General features: G+C 57.8%; 1 protein-coding gene across 4 annotated transcripts in view; it reads left to right on the top strand.

Moving 5' to 3' along the window:
* The window catches only part of CA9 (carbonic anhydrase 9), a 57,120-nt gene that overhangs the window by 31,418 nt on the left and 8,893 nt on the right, over positions 1-16,809 (top strand). For all 4 annotated transcript variants that reach the window (XM_074953844.1, XM_074953842.1, XM_074953843.1 and 1 more), the window contains exons 3-8: positions 3,427-3,597; positions 7,003-7,145; positions 8,482-8,574; positions 9,115-9,181; positions 9,750-9,907; positions 10,160-10,301. In XM_074953844.1, coding sequence (XP_074809945.1) covers positions 3,427-3,597; positions 7,003-7,145; positions 8,482-8,574; positions 9,115-9,181; positions 9,750-9,907; positions 10,160-10,301 — 774 coding nt within the window. The remainder of the gene's footprint in view (positions 1-3,426; positions 3,598-7,002; positions 7,146-8,481; positions 8,575-9,114; positions 9,182-9,749; positions 9,908-10,159; positions 10,302-16,809) is intronic.

Here is a 16,809-nt window from a genome sequence, read left to right on the forward strand (position 1 = left end):
GCGTTCGGCGCGGTGCCGAGCCGTGTTGGCCAACGCCCCGTTAGCGCTAAGGGGGGGCGTTCGGCAGGGTGCCGAGGCGTGTTGGCCAACGCCCCGTTAGCGCTAAGGGGGGGCGTTCGGGGCGGTGCCGAGCCGTGTTGGCCAACGCCCCGTTAGCGCTAAGGGGGGGCGTTCGGGGCGGCGCCGAGCCGTGTTGGCCAACGTCCCGTTAGCGCTAAGGGGGGGCGTTCGGGGCGGCGCCGAGCCGTGTTGGCCAACGCCCCGTTAGCGCTAAGGGGGGGCGTTCGGGGCGGTGCCGAGCCGTGTTGGCCAACGCCCCGTTAGCGCTAAGGGGGGGCGTTCGGGGCGGTGCCGAGCCGTGTTGGCCAACGCCCCGTTAGCGCTAAGGGGGGGCGTTCGGGGCGGTGCCGAGCCGTGTTGGCCAACGTCCCGTTAGCGCTAAGGGGGGGCGTTCGGGGCGGTGCCGAGCCGTGTTGGCCAACGCCCCGTTAGCGCTAAGGGGGGGCGTTCGGGGCGGCGCCGAGCCGTGTTGGCCAACGCCCCGTTAGCGCTAAGGGGGGGCGTTCGGGGCGGTGCCGAGCCGTATTGGCCAACGTCCCGTTAGCGCTAAGGGGGGGCGTTCGGCGTGGTGCCGAGCCGTGTTGGCCAACGCCCCGTTAGCGCTAAGGGGGGCCGTTCGGCGCGGTGCCAAGCCATGTTGGCCAACGCCCGGGTGCATGGCTTTACTCCTGCTTCACACCACCAGGGTTGTACTGAGCTATTTGCAAACAGCGACAGGCTGCGATGTGCTGCCACACCCTAGGCTTGTGAATACCCTGGGTATTGATCCTAAACCAGTCCCCTGGTCTGCTCACTCCATGTAGGGGAGAAACATGTAAACGCTGTCTCATGAGTCCGTCCTACCACTCTTCACTGTGCTCACGCGAACTGCACCTCTCTGAGTGCTCTGCCTGAACCGGTCCCCTGTCATGCCCCCCTAAATATTTCCTCCCTGGATACTCACTCTCAAATTCTCCTAACACAAACCCCAGGCTCTTCCCTACATGCTCATCCTACCCTGTTCCCTGGGTGCTCCTGCTGAACATCTCCCTAAGTGTCCACCCCAAACTGCTCGGCCCTTAATGCTCTTCCCTGGGTGTCCATTGTAAAGCTCTCTTCTCAGTGCGCCCCTAAATGGTTTCACCCGACATTGTTCCTCTCTGGATGCTCGCCATACCTGTTCATTGACGGTTTGCCCTACACTGCTCCTCTCTTGGTCCTTGCCCTAAACCATTCTGTGAGTGTTCACTCTAAATTGCTCCATCTCTGGGATTCACTCAAAAACCATTCGTCCAGCGTTCACCCTAAAGTGCTGCTCCCCACATGCTCACGCTGAATTATTCCCTGGGTGTTTTCCCTTAATTGCTCCTCCTTGGGTGTTCACCCTAAACCAAGCCATTGGTGTTCATCATAAACCTTCCCAGGTGTGTGCCCTGACCAGTTCCCCGGGCACTCACTCTAAGCCACTCTGCCTAGCAATACGCACCATGAATTGTGCTCTGTGGGTGCCACCCATCTCTACTCCTCTCCCAGTGCTCACCCGAAGTGTCCCCCAGGTGCTCAGCCTAACCTGTTCCTCCTTATGAGTTCCAGCTTAAACCTCTCCTGGGGTAACTAGGAGCCAGCTGTGACACACCAGTACTGCTGTTTCCAGCTAAAGCCCTGCTCAGGACTTTTGAATATCCTGCTCCCTCTAGCATGGCAGCGGGTCCTGTGGGACCTGTGGGATCCCAGTCCCTCTGCAGGGGTCTACCAATAAGGAAAAGAGCCCATTCACTGAGCTCAGGCAGGGAAACCCAGAAACCTTTATAGGCACTCAAAATACAGGAATAAGGAACAGCGCAGCCTAACAGGCCTTAAAGCAGACACGTGCCTGGGGAGGAGCTATGTGGGCCAAGGGTCCCCCAGAAGTGATGATGCACACACGCACATGTGTCTTCGGTCACAGCCCCCGTAGACGCACACGCGCACGTGTGTCTTCGGGCACAGCCCCCATAGACGCACACGCGCACGTGTGTCTTCGGGCACAGCCCCCGTAGACGCACACGCGCACGTGTGTCTTCGGGCACAGCCCCCGTAGACGCACACACGCACGTGTGTCTTCGGTCACAGCCCCCGTAGACGCACACGCGCATGTGTGTCTTCGGGCACAGCCCCCGTAGACGCACACGCGCACGTGTGTCTTCGGGCACAGCCCCCGTAGACGCACACGCGCACGTGTGTCTTCGGGCACAGCCCCCGTAGACACACACGCGCACGTGTGTCTTCGGGCACAGCCCCTGTAGATGCACACACGCACGTGTGTCTTCGGGCAGAGCCCCCGTAGACACACACGCGCACGTGTGTCTTCGGGCACAGCCCCTGTAGATGCACACAGAGACTTGGCTCTGTCTGTCTCGGTCTCATGCACACACAAGGGCTTCATGTGTACATGGACACAGGTCCCTGTGTTGCCCAGCTGCGTGGAAATGGGAGAGATGGGACTTGCTCTCTGAGGTGCCGCCTTTGAGTTCCTGGTGCTGCTCACTGTGCAGTGAAGTCCTGTTGCCCACAGGGCTGCCAGCATGTTTCCATTCATGGCCGTAGCTCTGCTGCAGGTCTCTCCCCCCGCCATGTGACTTGCATTAGCAGTTTTGCCTCATGTCTCTGAGCTGGCAGCCAGGCTGCCTCTGAAAGGGCCATGAAGGGCAGGGCAGCAAAGCGTTCCCTTAGTGGCAGAGAGGGAGCAGCACAGCTGCGCCAGGAGCGTGTCTCTCCCTGCCAGGATCAGGCTGTAACTCGTCTTCTCACAGCTTGTCCAGCTGCTCCTTAAAATAGATGCTCCTGGCAGTGCACAGGGGACAGAGCCCTGTCCTGTGACAGCTGCCCCAAGATTCCAGCAGCTTCAGAGCCCAGCACTGTCTGCTGGCAGAGCAGGCCCTGGCCATCGGCTGCTGTCTGGGCAGGAAGCAGCATCGCAGTGCTGCGCCTGAAAAGGCTTCTGAGCAAACCTGGAGGGAGCTAGAGCACAGGGCAGGAGCCCCCCCAATGCATTGTGCTCAGGGCAGGTACCATGAGGCGGGGCAAGAGGGTGCTTGCACTGTCCGTTCCCCGTCCCCCCCACCGCTCCGGGGTAAAATTCAGGGGTAAGTGGCCATCAGTGAAACGGACTGAGTGTGACTAAACACACTGCGCTGCACCCAGGCCAACACAATCCCTGTGGCACATGCTTGTCAGGAGGGAGCAGTGTTTGCAGCTGCGCTCCCCACAGGCCCTCTGGTCTGCTCAGACCTCTGACATCACCATCCTGTGAGTGCTGCAGCCTCTGCGGGTGGGCCCGGAGCCCCCTGCACATTCCTCCTCCCCGGCAGGCTCCCTCACCCACTTGTCTCTCTTTTCCCCGCACAGATAAGGCCCAGTGGCAGTTGGAGTCCCCCTACTGCGGTGGGCAGATGCAGTCTCCCATCAATATTGACACCAATTCCACAATCTTCAGCCCTGAGCTGCAGCCTGTTGTGCTGGCAGGTTGCAACCTGGACCCCAGTGAGCAGCTCAGCCTAATGAACAACGGACACACAGGTCAGTGGCGGGGCTGAGTCGTGTGTGCTGGGCTCACAGGGCATGGAACTTGCTTCACAGGGTGCTCAGACGAGACGGGATATTTTGAGACATTTCCCATAGATTAGTCCTGGCCTCTTCCAGCAGGGGGCGTTGTGTGGAGTGGGGCAGGAGCACTCACTGTGGGACTCACAGCTACTCCAGCCCCAGCCTCTCCCAACAGGGGGCACCCTAAGGAGTGGCGCAGGGCACTGGCTGTGGGGGGAGCTCCTGGCTGCCCCAGCCTTTCCCAGCAGGAGGAACTGCAGGGAGTGGGGCAGGAGTGCTGGCTATTGGGGGAGCTTAGGGCTGCCAGGTGTCCGATTGTTGACGGGAATGCCCGGTCGAAAAGGGACCTTGGTGGCTCTGGTCAGCACCACCGAGTGGGCCATTGAAAGTCCAGTTAGCGGTGCTGCTGGGCTAAAGCAGGCTTGACCCTACCTCTCCTGGCACCACGCTGGGCCCCAGAAGCAGCCAGCAGGTCCAGCTCCTAGGCAGGGGGGGCCATAGGGCTCCACGCGCTGCCCCTGCCCCGAGAACCGGCTCCGCACTCCCATTGGCTGGAAACCAAGGCCAGTGGGAGCTGGGGGAGTGGTGCCTGCGGGCGAGAGCAGTGAGTGGAGCCTCCTGCCTAGGAGCCGGACCTGCTGGCCACTTCTGGGGCGCAGCACGCTGCCAGGACAGGCAGGGAGCCTGCTGACCCACATCGCGCCACTGACCAGGAGCCGCCGGAGGTAAGCCCTGAGTCCCAGCCCTGAGCCCCAACCCCCTGCCCCAACCCTGAGCCCTCCCAAACCAGAGCCCCCTCCTGCACCCCAAACATCTCATCCCTGGCCCCATCCCAGAGCCTGCACCCCAAGTGAGAGCCCCTCACCCCCTCCCACACCCCAACCCCCTGCCCCAGCCCTGATCCCCCTCCTGCACCCCAAACCACTCATCCCCGATCCCACCCCAGACGCGCAACCCCAGCCAGAGCCCGTCACCCCCTCCCACACCCCAACCCCCTGCCCCAGCCCAGTGAAAGTGAGTGAGGGTGTGGGAGAGCGAGCCACTGAGGGAAGGGGAATGTAGTGAGTGTGGGGGCAGGGCCTTGGGGAAGGGGCGGGACAGGGGGCAGGGCCTTGGGGTAGGGGTGGGCTAGGGTGTTCAGTTTTGTGCAATTAGGAAGTTGGCAACCCTAGGGGAGCTTTCAGCTACTTCAGTCCCAGCCTCACCCAGCAGAGGCGCTGTGGGGAGCAGGGGGGCAGGAGCGCTGGCTGTGGGGGGAGCTCCCGGCTACTCCAGCCTGGTCTCTCCCAGCAGAGGGGACGCTGTGGGGAGCAGGGGGCAGGAGCGCTGGCTGTGGGGGGAGCTCCCGGCTACTCCAGCCTGGTCTCTCCCAGCAGAGGGGACGCTGTGGGGAGCAGGGGGGCAGGAGCGCTGGCTGTGGGGGGAGCTCCCAGCTACTCCAGCGTGGTCTCTCCCAGCAGAGGGGACGCTGTGGGGAGCAGGGGGGCAGGAGCGCTGGCTGTGGGGGGAGCTTCCGGCTACTCCAGCCTGGTCTCTCCCAGCAGAGGGGACGCTGTGGGGAGCAGGGGGCAGGAGCGCTGGCTGTGGGGGAGCTCCCGGCTACTCCAGCCTGGTCTGTCCCAGCAGAGGGGACGCTGTGGGGAGCAGGGGGCAGGAGCGCTGGCTGTGGGTGAAGCTCCTGGTTTTACAGTTCCAGTCTCCCCCAGCAGGCCCCACTGGGGTGCCAGGTCTGGGTAAGCTCTGGGCTCACTGTTCTGCCCCTCCCAGTGAAGGTTCCCTGACTGTCCTAGAGTTTCATAGATTCCTGGATTCCAAGGCCAAAAGGGACCATCAGATCCCTAGTCTGACCTGCTCTGTAGCACACGCCCTTGAATCCCACCACAGTCCCCTGCACTGAGCCCCAGAACTTGTTTGGCTAAAGCAGCTTCCAGAAAGGCAGCCAGGCTTGAAGATGTCAAAGAGTCGGGGAGTCCAGCACTGCCTCTGGCAGTGTGCGCCAGGTGTTAATCACGTAAAAACATTCTTCCAAATTTGTGCCTAATTTCTCATTTGAATTCATGTGGTTTCAGCTCCCAGCCATCGGTTCTTGTTCTGCCTTTCTCTGCTCGAGTAAAGAGCCCTTGGAACCTGTTATTTTCTTCCCAGGAAGGTACTTAGGGCTAAGGTACTTAGGTAAATAAGGGTTTGTGTACATGGGGACACACAGGAAAATTAATCTGAATTAGCCAAAGGTATGAATTTAAAGTGGATTAGTTAAACTGTCTTGAACTCCTGTGTGGATGCTCTTATTCAGAATTAGAGTGGCCTTTTTTCAGTTTTGTTTAGTTCACTTTAATTCTGATTCAGAGTATCCACATAGGGGTTTAATATGATTTAACTAATCCACTTTAAACGTTAGTTTCCTGAGTGTTCCTGTGTTGTAGACAAACTCTACACCATAATCAAGTCACCTCTCAATCTCCTTTTTGATTAAACAGATGGAGGTCTCTCACTAGGAGACATTTTCTGTAGCACTCAACTCATTTTTATAGATCTTTTCTTCACCCTCTCTAATTTTTAAATGTGGACCCCAGAACTGGGTGCAAGTTCCAGTGTCGGTCTCACCAATGCCTTATACAGGGATAAAAGCACCTCCCTGCTCCTCTGCTAATCCCCTATTTATACCCCCAAGGATCTCATTAGCCCCTTGTGCCACAGAGTTGCCCCGGGAGCTCCTGTTGCATTGCTGGTGCACTTTAACCCCTAAATCCTCTTCTGAGTTGCTGCTCCCCAGGACGTAGCCCCCAGTCTGTAAGTGCAGCCTGGACTCCTTGTTCTTACATGGAGAACTTGGCATTTGGCTGCATTAAAGCACATTTTGTTTGAATGGGCCCAGCTTACCAAGTGATCCAGATTGGTCTGTGTGGCTGCCCCGTTCTCATCCTTATTGCTCTGCCGATCTTTGTGGCATCAGCAGTGACTTACTGCCAGAGCATTAGTGAAACTGTTGAATAGTGTCAGGCCTTGAACTGATCCCTGCAGAACCTCACTATAGACTCCCCTGATCAGTGAGGATTCCCCATTGGCAGCTGTTTTTTGAGAGCTGTTGGTTAGCTGGGGCATAATCCATTTAACGTGTGCTCTGTTTCTACTGTATAGTGCTACGGTTTTAACTTCGTGTTGTACTGTACTGAGTCTCAGTATGTTACATCTCTACCGTTCCCTCTGTCAACCAAACTCCTAATTGCATCAAAGAATGAAATCAGTTTGTTTGACAAGACCTGGTTTCCATTACACCACATTGACTATTTTCGATAACACACATCTCCGCCTGGTGCCAGCGCATGGATCAGAGCCCACCTCTGACTCCTCTCACCCTTCACTCCCTCTCTCCTGCAGTTGTCCTTCAGCTCCCAGGCTCTCTGACTATTGCCAGCGGCTACCCCCAGGAGTACAGAGCAATGCAGCTGCACCTGCACTGGGGCTCCCCGGAAGGGCCGGGCTCAGAACACACCGTGGACGGACGCCGCTATGATGGGGAGGTAAAGATCCGTCGTGGACCTTCCCCTCTTGCCTGCTGCTCCCCGGGTGTGCCTCAGTTACTGGCGATGATCACATCAGTCCCACCCACTCCAGCTGTCTGCACAGGGTGAGGGCTAGTGCCCTGAGGCGGTTGTGGCACCCCCAGGTCACTGGCTGCCCTTTGTCCACACTGCAGCTCCGTTGGCGGGGAGGTTGCCACCCCTGCCCTCAGTGGAGTGCTCCGACCACGATCTCCGCTCTTGGCTCAGACCCTCTGAGGGCACAGGTCAAGTGCCCAGTGCCCAGCAACCCAGAGGGAGGAATCGTGCGCTTCGGGCTGAGCAACTGAAATCAAAGCAGAGTTTATGACACAGCCTGAAACATGGAAGCAGAGGGGAAGTGAGGCAAAACTCCCCCATGGAAGGGACATTGTGCCAGCAGGGTGCGGGTGGGGAGAGAATAGCCTGGAGCCAGGCACCCGGTGCACAGCGCAGGGTCAGACCCACACGGGGAGCACTCACTCTGCATACAGGATAAACAATCCATACTGCTCTGCAGCCAGACTGCCCTGGCACTAACCAGGTGCTCGGGCCACAGGGAGCCCACCCCCACCTAAGTCCAGGGCCCATCACAGCCCCCTTTAAAATTGCCCGAGAATGTGCCTGGGGGGCACAAGCTACCCCAGGGGACCCAGGCCCTAAGGAGGGGGCAACGCAGAGCTCCCCAGTGCAGGCTGCCCTGTGCTGGAGGATGATTCATCTTTTCCCCAGAACTCTGGCCCACTTCTTGGCATGTGAGGGCCGTGATATTCTCTGGGCCTGGGAGTGGGGACAGCTCGCTGTGCCCTCGTCCTTGGCACCAGCCCAGAGCTGTGTGGTCACAGAGATCCTGGGGCTGTTTGCCGCCTGGGTCTGGTTCCTAACTGGTTCTACCCTCCCTCCCCCATTGCTGTTCACACGGAGCCGCCAGGGCCCAGTGCATCAGGGAGGACAGGAGTTGGAGCTGGCTGCCAGCATGCTGCTGTCCCAGCGAGAGGGGCACCAGGGAGACGACCTTGAGCCCTGCCCCATGTGCAGAAAATGGGGGAGGCTGGTGGCAGGGTGGGCTCTTGGGACAGCAGGGGCTGGCAGCAGCAGCAGTATGCTCAGGTCACCGTAAATGGTTTGGGGAGCTTGCCTGGTGCCAAGTGGTGGGCTCTGGCCAGGTGACCAAGCCCCAGGCGCTGCTAATGGAGAGGCCCTAGTGCTGGGGCTGGCCAGACCTGGTTGGGTCACCCTGGGACCAGTGCAGGTCTGGGTGGTCCAGCACTCACCATGGAACAATGGAGCCTCAGGGGGTTCTGTGCTTTGATTCCAGATCCATATGGTTTATTACAACCCCAGCTATGAGAGCATCAAAGAGGCAATGAGGCAGCCCGGTGGCCTAGCAGTGCTGGCAGCTTTCCTGCAGGTGATGCCAATGGGAGCAGTCACTGGGAAGGTGGGGTGGGGGCAGTGCCAGGCAGGGATGTTCTGATCACTGGGCTGGGCGTGGCAGGGTAGGCGAGGACTGAGAGCATAGGCAATTCTGGGGTGGAGGGGAATAGGGGCAGTGGAGGGCAGGGGCTCTCCAGGAGGGAGGAATGCCCTGTCAACTGGGCCATGCCAGTGCGGAGATGGGACATGCCCCGATCACCAGGCCATGCTGGTGGTGGGAGGCAGAATGTGCTCTGCACACTGGTCCAGGTGAGGTTAGGGGATGCCCTAATCGCTGGTCAGTGGTAGGGTTCATGCTTTGATCCTGGTCAGGGGGTGGAAGGGCCATGCTGGGGGATGCCCTGACCCCAGCCAAGTCAGTCAGGGAGGTCACAGGTCGCTCCTCTGCCTGTGAGAGTGATATTAGTCCCATGTTCGGAGCGATGCTGTGACCCAGCTGCGGGGGCTCAATAGGCAGGAGACTTGCCATTCCTGGTGCCTGTGCTCTCACACCGGCTGAGTCTGTGTGTTACAGGTTGGGCCGGAGGACAATGTGCACTATCAGCCTCTGCTTGAGCAGCTGGATGAGATCCAAGAGGAAGGTAAAGCCTTTGCGTGCCTAATGCCCACCATGGGGACAGCCCAGGGCAGCGAGTGAGCTGCCTGCTGCACGGAGAGGCTTGTGCATGCCAGACAGACAGAGGCAGGCAGCTCCTGTGAGACAGACAGGCAATGAGTGGCCAGCTCAGCAAAGGCCTTTCAGGGATTCCCGCTCAGCACTTGCATGCCTGTCTCATCCCTCGGGATTCTCCGGGCTCCCACTCTGCACCTGTCCCAATGACATGACTTCCCTGGTGCCTTAGGCTCGTCCATCCAGGGCTTGTGCAGACTGGCTGTGCCTGTCCAGCGCATTGTGCTTCTGCAGCGAAGCCAGGGGCAGTTCCCATGTGGCGGAGCAGTGACCGCTCACCGTCTCTGGGGGTTGGCTCCTGGGGACGTGCTGACCAGGATCTTGCTGTCCTGATTCGGATCCCCAGGGGCCTGTGCAGTTCTTGATTGTTGCTGTGCTCTAGTCCGTAGAGCTGTGCTGCTCTAGATCGTGCTGTCTCTCTGTTCTAGAGCATGGAGACATGCTGCTCTAGAGCACCGGCAGTATTTTTTCCCTTCTAGGCAAGGAAACGGCAGTGGCTGGGTTCAATATTGAAGGGTTGCTGCCCGCCAACCTCGGCCGCTATTACCGCTACAGCGGCTCTCTGACCACCCCTCCCTGCTACCAGACGGTGAACTGGACTGTCTTCAACCAGACGGTGTTGCTGTCCAAGGAGCAGGTCCGTCCGGGGGGTGAGGGCCTGCCTGTTCTGCTCTTGGGGGTGGGTGGGGCTGCCCGCAGGTGGCTCTGCCATGCCTGTCACACTAGGAGCTGCGAGCCAGCACCAGCCATGGCAGGGGTGGCCCGTAGGCAACCGGAGACTACCTGAAGCCAGCCCCCCTTGCACCAGGGCACTGAGTGCTGAATCCTGGCTGCGTTCATGAGGCTCCCAGGGGCAGCTTAGTGACTCCGTTCAACCCTCCCTCTCCAGATCTCGCTGCTGGAGACCACGCTGCAGGGAGACGATGACAAGGATCTGCAGAACAACTTCCGGCTAACCCAGAGCCTGCACGGACGGAAAGTCCTGGCGAGTTTCCAGGCAGCCCTCAGCCCGAGGCAGGTCCCGCTTCCTGGTAAGGAGCCGTGGGATGTGGCTGGGTGGTTCTCTCCTGCATGCCACCTTGACACAGACAAGCCTGGCAGAGCAGAGCAGAATCAGGATGCTGGTGTCCCAGGAAGGAATAGCTCACGTAAGCTAGTATCAGTGAGCGCTGGGCCCACAACAATGCAAGGGCCTCTGTGGGGACAGGCAGCTTGGTCTCCAGGGCCCACTCTGTCCTGGCCTCACAGCTGACATGCCAGCAGGGCACAAAAGGAATGTGTCTGAACAAATAGTCACAGCAAGTTGTTTGCAGTTTTCGCCAGCTCACTTTGGGACCCAGGCATTTGGGTGCTTCTCTGTGTGTCCCCAGCCCTGCTAGCCAAAGCCAGGCAGGAGCTGCAGGGGAGCCGGGCTCTTTGAAATCCCAGACCACACCCTCCAGGGGTATTTTGTTACTCCCACTTCTGGGCCTGGCTATGCCTCTGCCCCACTTCTGAAAGAGCTTGGTCAGTTCAGCTTCTTTGAACCCTTCCCTGGAACACCCCTTCCCCAGCTTAGGTGCTTGTTGAGCTTCCTGACCCATCAGTGGTCTAGGAAAGCCGCAGTCTCACTGCCCCACTTCTGAAGCACTCAACGACTGAGGCTGGGCCAAGCACGTGGGCCAAGCCCCGGCATGTCTCTGTGTCTCACCCACAGACAAAGCCACCCTGTGCAGGATACAGCTGGTGTGTAACAGGCGATAACAGAACCATTAACAGCCTGTGATACCGCATTGGGTAAACATTTGCCTGGCGGAGCTCCATAATGTGTCACAAAGTCCTAGTGTTTTGGGCCCAGTTTCAGTTACTGCCTGTAGAGCAGACGATTAACCCACCACCAAGCCGCGTGTGCTGGTGGACGTGCCAGAGCCCTGGCAGAGGCCTTGGAAATTGCAGTCACTGAGCTCGCCCTTACAGCACGTTATGCAGGTGAGGGTGGGTTTCAAGGAGACACAGTGCAGGCGCCCTAGAAAGAGGGATCACATGCTGTGGGCTCAGCAAGCCCTGGGGATGTCAATCCTGCTGCTGCCCAGCGTGAAGGAGGAACCAGGCTCGCTGGAGAAGAACATGTCCCTGACTCTGCCCCACAGGCACCTTGATGTATCTGCACAGACGTAACACGGCTCCCTGAAGCAGTGAGGAGAGGCAGGTCTGGGTGTCCCACCTCCACAGGGGGATATGATCCCCTCTGTCACATGGGGCAGCACGAAACCATCAGTGGGCTCTGGCCAGAGCTGCTGCCCCAAACCAGGATGAGCTGAGCCCTTCTCTAACCCCTTAGCTGGGGCTGCTGTCCCAGTGCCTCCCACACAGCAGCCTGGGTGCCCCAGGGAGACAGTGTGATTGTGCCAGGACAGCAGGAGGGGACAGGGTGACACGCTAACGGGCTGTTCTTCCTCTGCCATCCCAAACATTACCGGTTAAAACAGGCTCTGGAGGGAACGGAGGCTGGGACTCGCAGCCTGACAGGGAGTGGGGCAGAGGAGGGGACTGTAGCACTGTGAAGGGGCTGGCACTATGATGGGCCACAGTGCCTCCTTGCCTGCAGTGACCATGGTCTGGCAAGAGCCTCTGCCTTTGGGCAGATGTGGGAAAGGAAATGGGCTGCAGGCCAGGCCGGGGCTGAGCTGCCTCCGGCTGCATGTGAGACCAGGCAACTCAGTGGTGGCACTGAGCATGTCGGCCGTACCAGGAGGCCCCGGCGCTGCACATTATAAGGGCGGGGCTGGCAAGAGCTGCCCCAGCCATGGCTCCTGGGGTCTGCCCACCCCTTTCCCAGCCAGACTTTGAGTACCCGGGGCACAGTGCGAGTGATTCGTCTTCCACACCCTGGTCAGAGCTTGGCTGCTGCCTTGGGGAATGGCAGAGGACCCTGCAGCTCTGTCCCTGCTAGGTGCTTGCTGGAGTGGGGCGGGGGCGGCTGTCTCTCGCGGCCACACCAGCTCCCTCTGTAAGTGCCCTGGTTGAGGGGGCTCGAAGGGCCCCTTGTGATGGTGTCTTGGGGGGAGGGGGGGAGTGATGGTTAGCACAGGGCAGTGCGGGTGCCGTTGGGCCCCTGCCACCCTCCTGGCTGGGCTTGCTCTGCTCGCTTTGCTGTAGGCGCTGAACCTGCAGTGAGAGCTGAAGCCATTGGTAGCATGGCAGAGGGCCCATTTCCTGTGTGCCTCTTTAATTTCTGCTGGCTGGGCATCCGGGGTTTTGGCCCTCCTGGGGTGGTGCTCATGAGCTGGCACCCTGGTGCAGCATGCACCCACGGGCCAGGGCTCTGCTGGAACAGCTCAGATCCACTGACCCACTCTTGGGCCTCTATGGCTCCCAGAAGTTAAAGGTCCCTGGAGGTGGGGGAGGGAAGTGGCTAGGCCCAGCTAATGCGTCTCTGTTGTCTTTGGGGCAGGTGATGCAGCTCAGAGGGACAGATTCCCTCTGGCAAGTTCCTGGCCCACTGGCTGCTGGGTGGAGAGGTCCCCAGGCTCAGTGGGAGGAGGCCCTCCCAGAGCAGCATCCTCTGACTCCGGCCTAGCCCTGGACATCTCTGTCAGGCTGTAGCAGGGCGTGGAACTTGGCTTGGGGTTGTGTATGCGGGAGGAAGGTGGCACTTGCTGCAGTGTTCAGGGCTTTCTTCGTGGCAGCCTGCAGTTCAGCATGACTCCTCCAGCCAGGCTGGGCCCAGGTCCCTGATCTGAGCCAGACCCCTGTCTCTGCCACCCAGGTGCTGTGGGCAGTGCCCAGGGCAGGGGTGGGCAAACTATGGCCCAGGGGCCACATCCGGCCCTTCAGATGTTTTAATCTGGCCCTCAAGCTCCTGCCAGGGAGTGGGATTGGGAGCTTGCTCCCCACAGCTCCAGGAAGCAGGGGCATGTCCTCCCTCCGGCTCCTACACATAGGGACAGCTAGGGGACTCCACACACTGCCTCCGCCCCAAGCACCGCCCCTGCAGCTCCCATTAGTCAGCAAACGGGGCCAATGGAAGTTGCAGTGGCGGCGCCTGCAGGCAGGGCAGTGCGCAGAGCTGCCTGGCCGCACCTCCACGTAGGAGCCAGAGGAGGACATGCCGCTGCTTCTGGGAGATGCTTGAGGTAAGCGCTGCCCAGAGCCTGCACCCCTGACCCTCTCCCGCACCCCAACCCCCTGCCCCAGTCCGGAGCCTCCTTCTGCACCCTGAACTCCTCATTTCTGGCCCCACCTCAGAGCCCATACCCCCAGCTGGAGCCCTCACTCCCTCCTGCACCCCAACCCCCAATTTTGTGAGCATTAATGGCCACCATAAAATTTCCATACCCAGATGTGGCCCTCAGGCCAAAAAGATTGCCCACCCCTGGCCTAGGGGCACACGGTCCCAAAGGAAGCCAAGTCCCCGGCAGGGAATCAGGTGTAACCCTTCTGCCTGTCAGAGCTGGCAGCAACAAGGGCCGGGTTCAGTATCTAGGGGTTCCATTCCAATAACACAATGCAAAACCGGCTCGAGCCCCCACCCAGTGACCTGGGACAAATATATACCAACCCCGCTGGGCGCCTCCAAGAGGCAATACTTCCCCTGTCGCAAGCACATAGTCTGAGTGTAGCAAAAAGCCTTTTAATAACAGAGAGAAACAATATGACATTATGTTGAGGAAACACCACCAACAGGATTCATAACACGACCCACGAGCAAAACCCACCCCAAGCAAATTGGGGCATGTCCTTTCCCTTTGGTTCTTGAGTCCAGCAACCCAAAATCAAAGTCCCAAAAGTCCAACGACGCAAAAGTCTCTGTCCTTGGTCAGGGCAGCCCCAGAGTTCAAAAGTTTATCTGCAGAGTTTTAACCTCCCAACCTGGGTGGAGATTGGCAGGGGGCGGTGTTAAGGGGCACCTTACGTGGTCCAACACTGATGGCCCCACCTCTCCATGGGGCTCCGCTCTGCCAGCCGCTCTGCTCTGGTTGCCGTCCCGCAAACTGAACTGCTCCACCAGCCGCTCTGCTCCGCGTCCCGCAAACTGCCCCACCAGCCGCTCTGCTCACCGTGCTGCAAATGGCTCTGCCATATGGCTTCAGGCTGCCCCACTGCTCAACACAACACTCCGTGATTTCAGCTCTTTTGTGATTTCAGCTTGTAGTAGGGGAGCCTCAGTGCTGGTGCACCATTGGCCCAAAGTGAATTCAGCTCAGCAGCCTGTAACTAGACTCCTAATGGAATCAACATTAGCTCTGATATTCCACAGCAAAGAGAGGAGGAAGTGCAAGTAGCATGTAAGACCCTCACCCGGGGGCCCATACCACCAGGTATTAATACCTGTCCCCAGCCTCTCTCAATTCATAGAGTTTTGGAACCCATGTCCCTTGCCTAGCGAGTGCTACTTAAAAAGAAAAGGAGGACTTATGGCGCCTTAGAGACTAACCAATTTATTTGAGCATAAGCTTTCGTGAGCTACAGCTCACTTCATCGGATGCATACTGTGGAAAATACAGAAGATGTTTGTTTTTATACACACAAATCATGAAAAAATGTGTGTTTATCACTACAAAAGGTTTTCTCTCCCCCAACCCCACTCTCCTGTTGGTAATAGCTTATCTAAAGTGATCACTCTCCATACAATGTGTATGATAATCAAGTTGGGCCATTTCCAGCACAAATCCAGGTTTCCCCCCCCCCACACACACACAAACCGACTCTCCTGTTGGTAATAGCTTATCTAAAGTGATCACTCTCCTTACAATGTGTATGATAATCAACGTGGGCCATTTCCAGCACAAATCCAGGGTTTAACAAGAACGTCTGAGGAAGGGGGGCAATATGAATAAGAGGCTGCTCGGCAGCTCTCCAACACCACTTTCTACAAGCCATTACCCTCTGATCCCACTGAGAGTTACCAAAAGAAACTACAGCATTTGCTCAAGAAACTCCCTGAAAAAGCACAAGATCAAATCCGCACAGACACACCCCTGGAACCCCGACCTGGGATATTCTATCTACTACAGTTATTCTGAAACCTGTCAGAGTGCTACTTAGTTGATGGTGAGTCCCTCCATCATAACAAAAGGACAAGTGCAGTTCCACTGTCCTTGATTCCCATAATCAGGGTAATAACAATTTATTCTTCCTGCCCCAATAACAGAGACACTGGGGATCCCACAGCAGCCAAAGTGACCATTTGGGCAGCTATGGCCTCATTCTAGGTGGGGTGGGTGTGCCTATGCAAATGAGATCAGCCCCTGAAGTTCTTTTCCACAACTTAGAATCATAGAATCATAGAATATCAGGGTTGGAAGGGTCCTCAGGAGGTCATCTAGTCCAACCCCCTGCTCAAAGCAGGACCAATCCCCAATTAAATCATCCCAGCCAGGGCTTTGTCAAGCCTGACCTTAAAAACTTCTAAGGAAGGAGATTCTACCACCTCCCTAGGTAACGCATTCCAGTGTTTCACCACCCTCCTAGTGAAAAAGTTTTTCCTAATATCCAACCTAAACCTCCCCCACTGCAACTTGAGACCATTACTCCTTGTCCTGTCATCTTCTACCACTGAGAATAGTCTAGAACCATCCTCTTTGGAACCACCTCTCAGGTAGTTGAAAGCAGCTATCAAATCCCCCCTCATTCTTCTCTTCTGCAGACTAAACAATCCCAGTTCCCTCAGCCTCTCCTCATAAGTCATGTGTTCCAGACCCCTAATCATTTTTGTTGCCCTTCGCTGGACTCTCTCCAATTTATCCACATCCCTCTTGTAGTATGGAGCCCAAAACTGGACACAGTACTCCAGATGAGGCCTCACCAATGTCGAATAGAGGGGAACAATCAGGTCCCTCGATCTGCTGGCAATGCCCCTACTTATACATCCCAAAATGCCATTGGCCTTCTTGGCAACAAGGGCACACTGCTGACTCATATCCAGCTTCTCGTCCACTGTAACCCCTAGGTCCTTTTCCGCAGAACTGCTGCCTAGCCATTCGGTCCCTAGTCTGTAGCTGTGCATTGGGTTCTTCCGTCCTAAGTGCAGGACCCTGCACTTATCCTTATTGAACCTCATCAGATTTCTTTTGGCCCAATCCTCCAATTTGTCTAGGTCCCTCTGTATCCTATCCCTGCCCTCCAGCGTATCTACCACTCCTCCCAGTTTAGTATCATCCGCAAATTTGCTGAGAGTGCAATCCACACCATCCTCCAGATCATTTATGAAGATATTGAACAAAACCGGCCCCAGGACCGACCCCTGGGGCTCTCCACTTGACACCGGCTGCCAACTAGACATGGAGCCATTGATCACTTGCCGCACCTCACCACCAGATGTCAGGGTGGAGCTCATCCTGACTCTGCTTACACAGGCAAAGCCGAGCCTAACACAGACTTGTGCTGAGCACACGGGGCACAGCAGTCAGAGCCCTGACTTTACCTGCCTGGCCCCTAATGCAGGGTCCTGCCCCATTAGTGAGGGCTTCGGGCTGGGGCGAGCATTCTAGAAAGAGCCCAAAGCTGCCTGCAGGGTGGTCCCAGGGGCAGGGATGGCATGGGCACAGGATTTGGAGT

The sequence above is a fragment of the Natator depressus genome, chromosome 5 (genome assembly GCF_965152275.1).
Source record: "Natator depressus isolate rNatDep1 chromosome 5, rNatDep2.hap1, whole genome shotgun sequence".
NCBI lineage: Eukaryota > Metazoa > Chordata > Testudines > Cheloniidae > Natator > Natator depressus.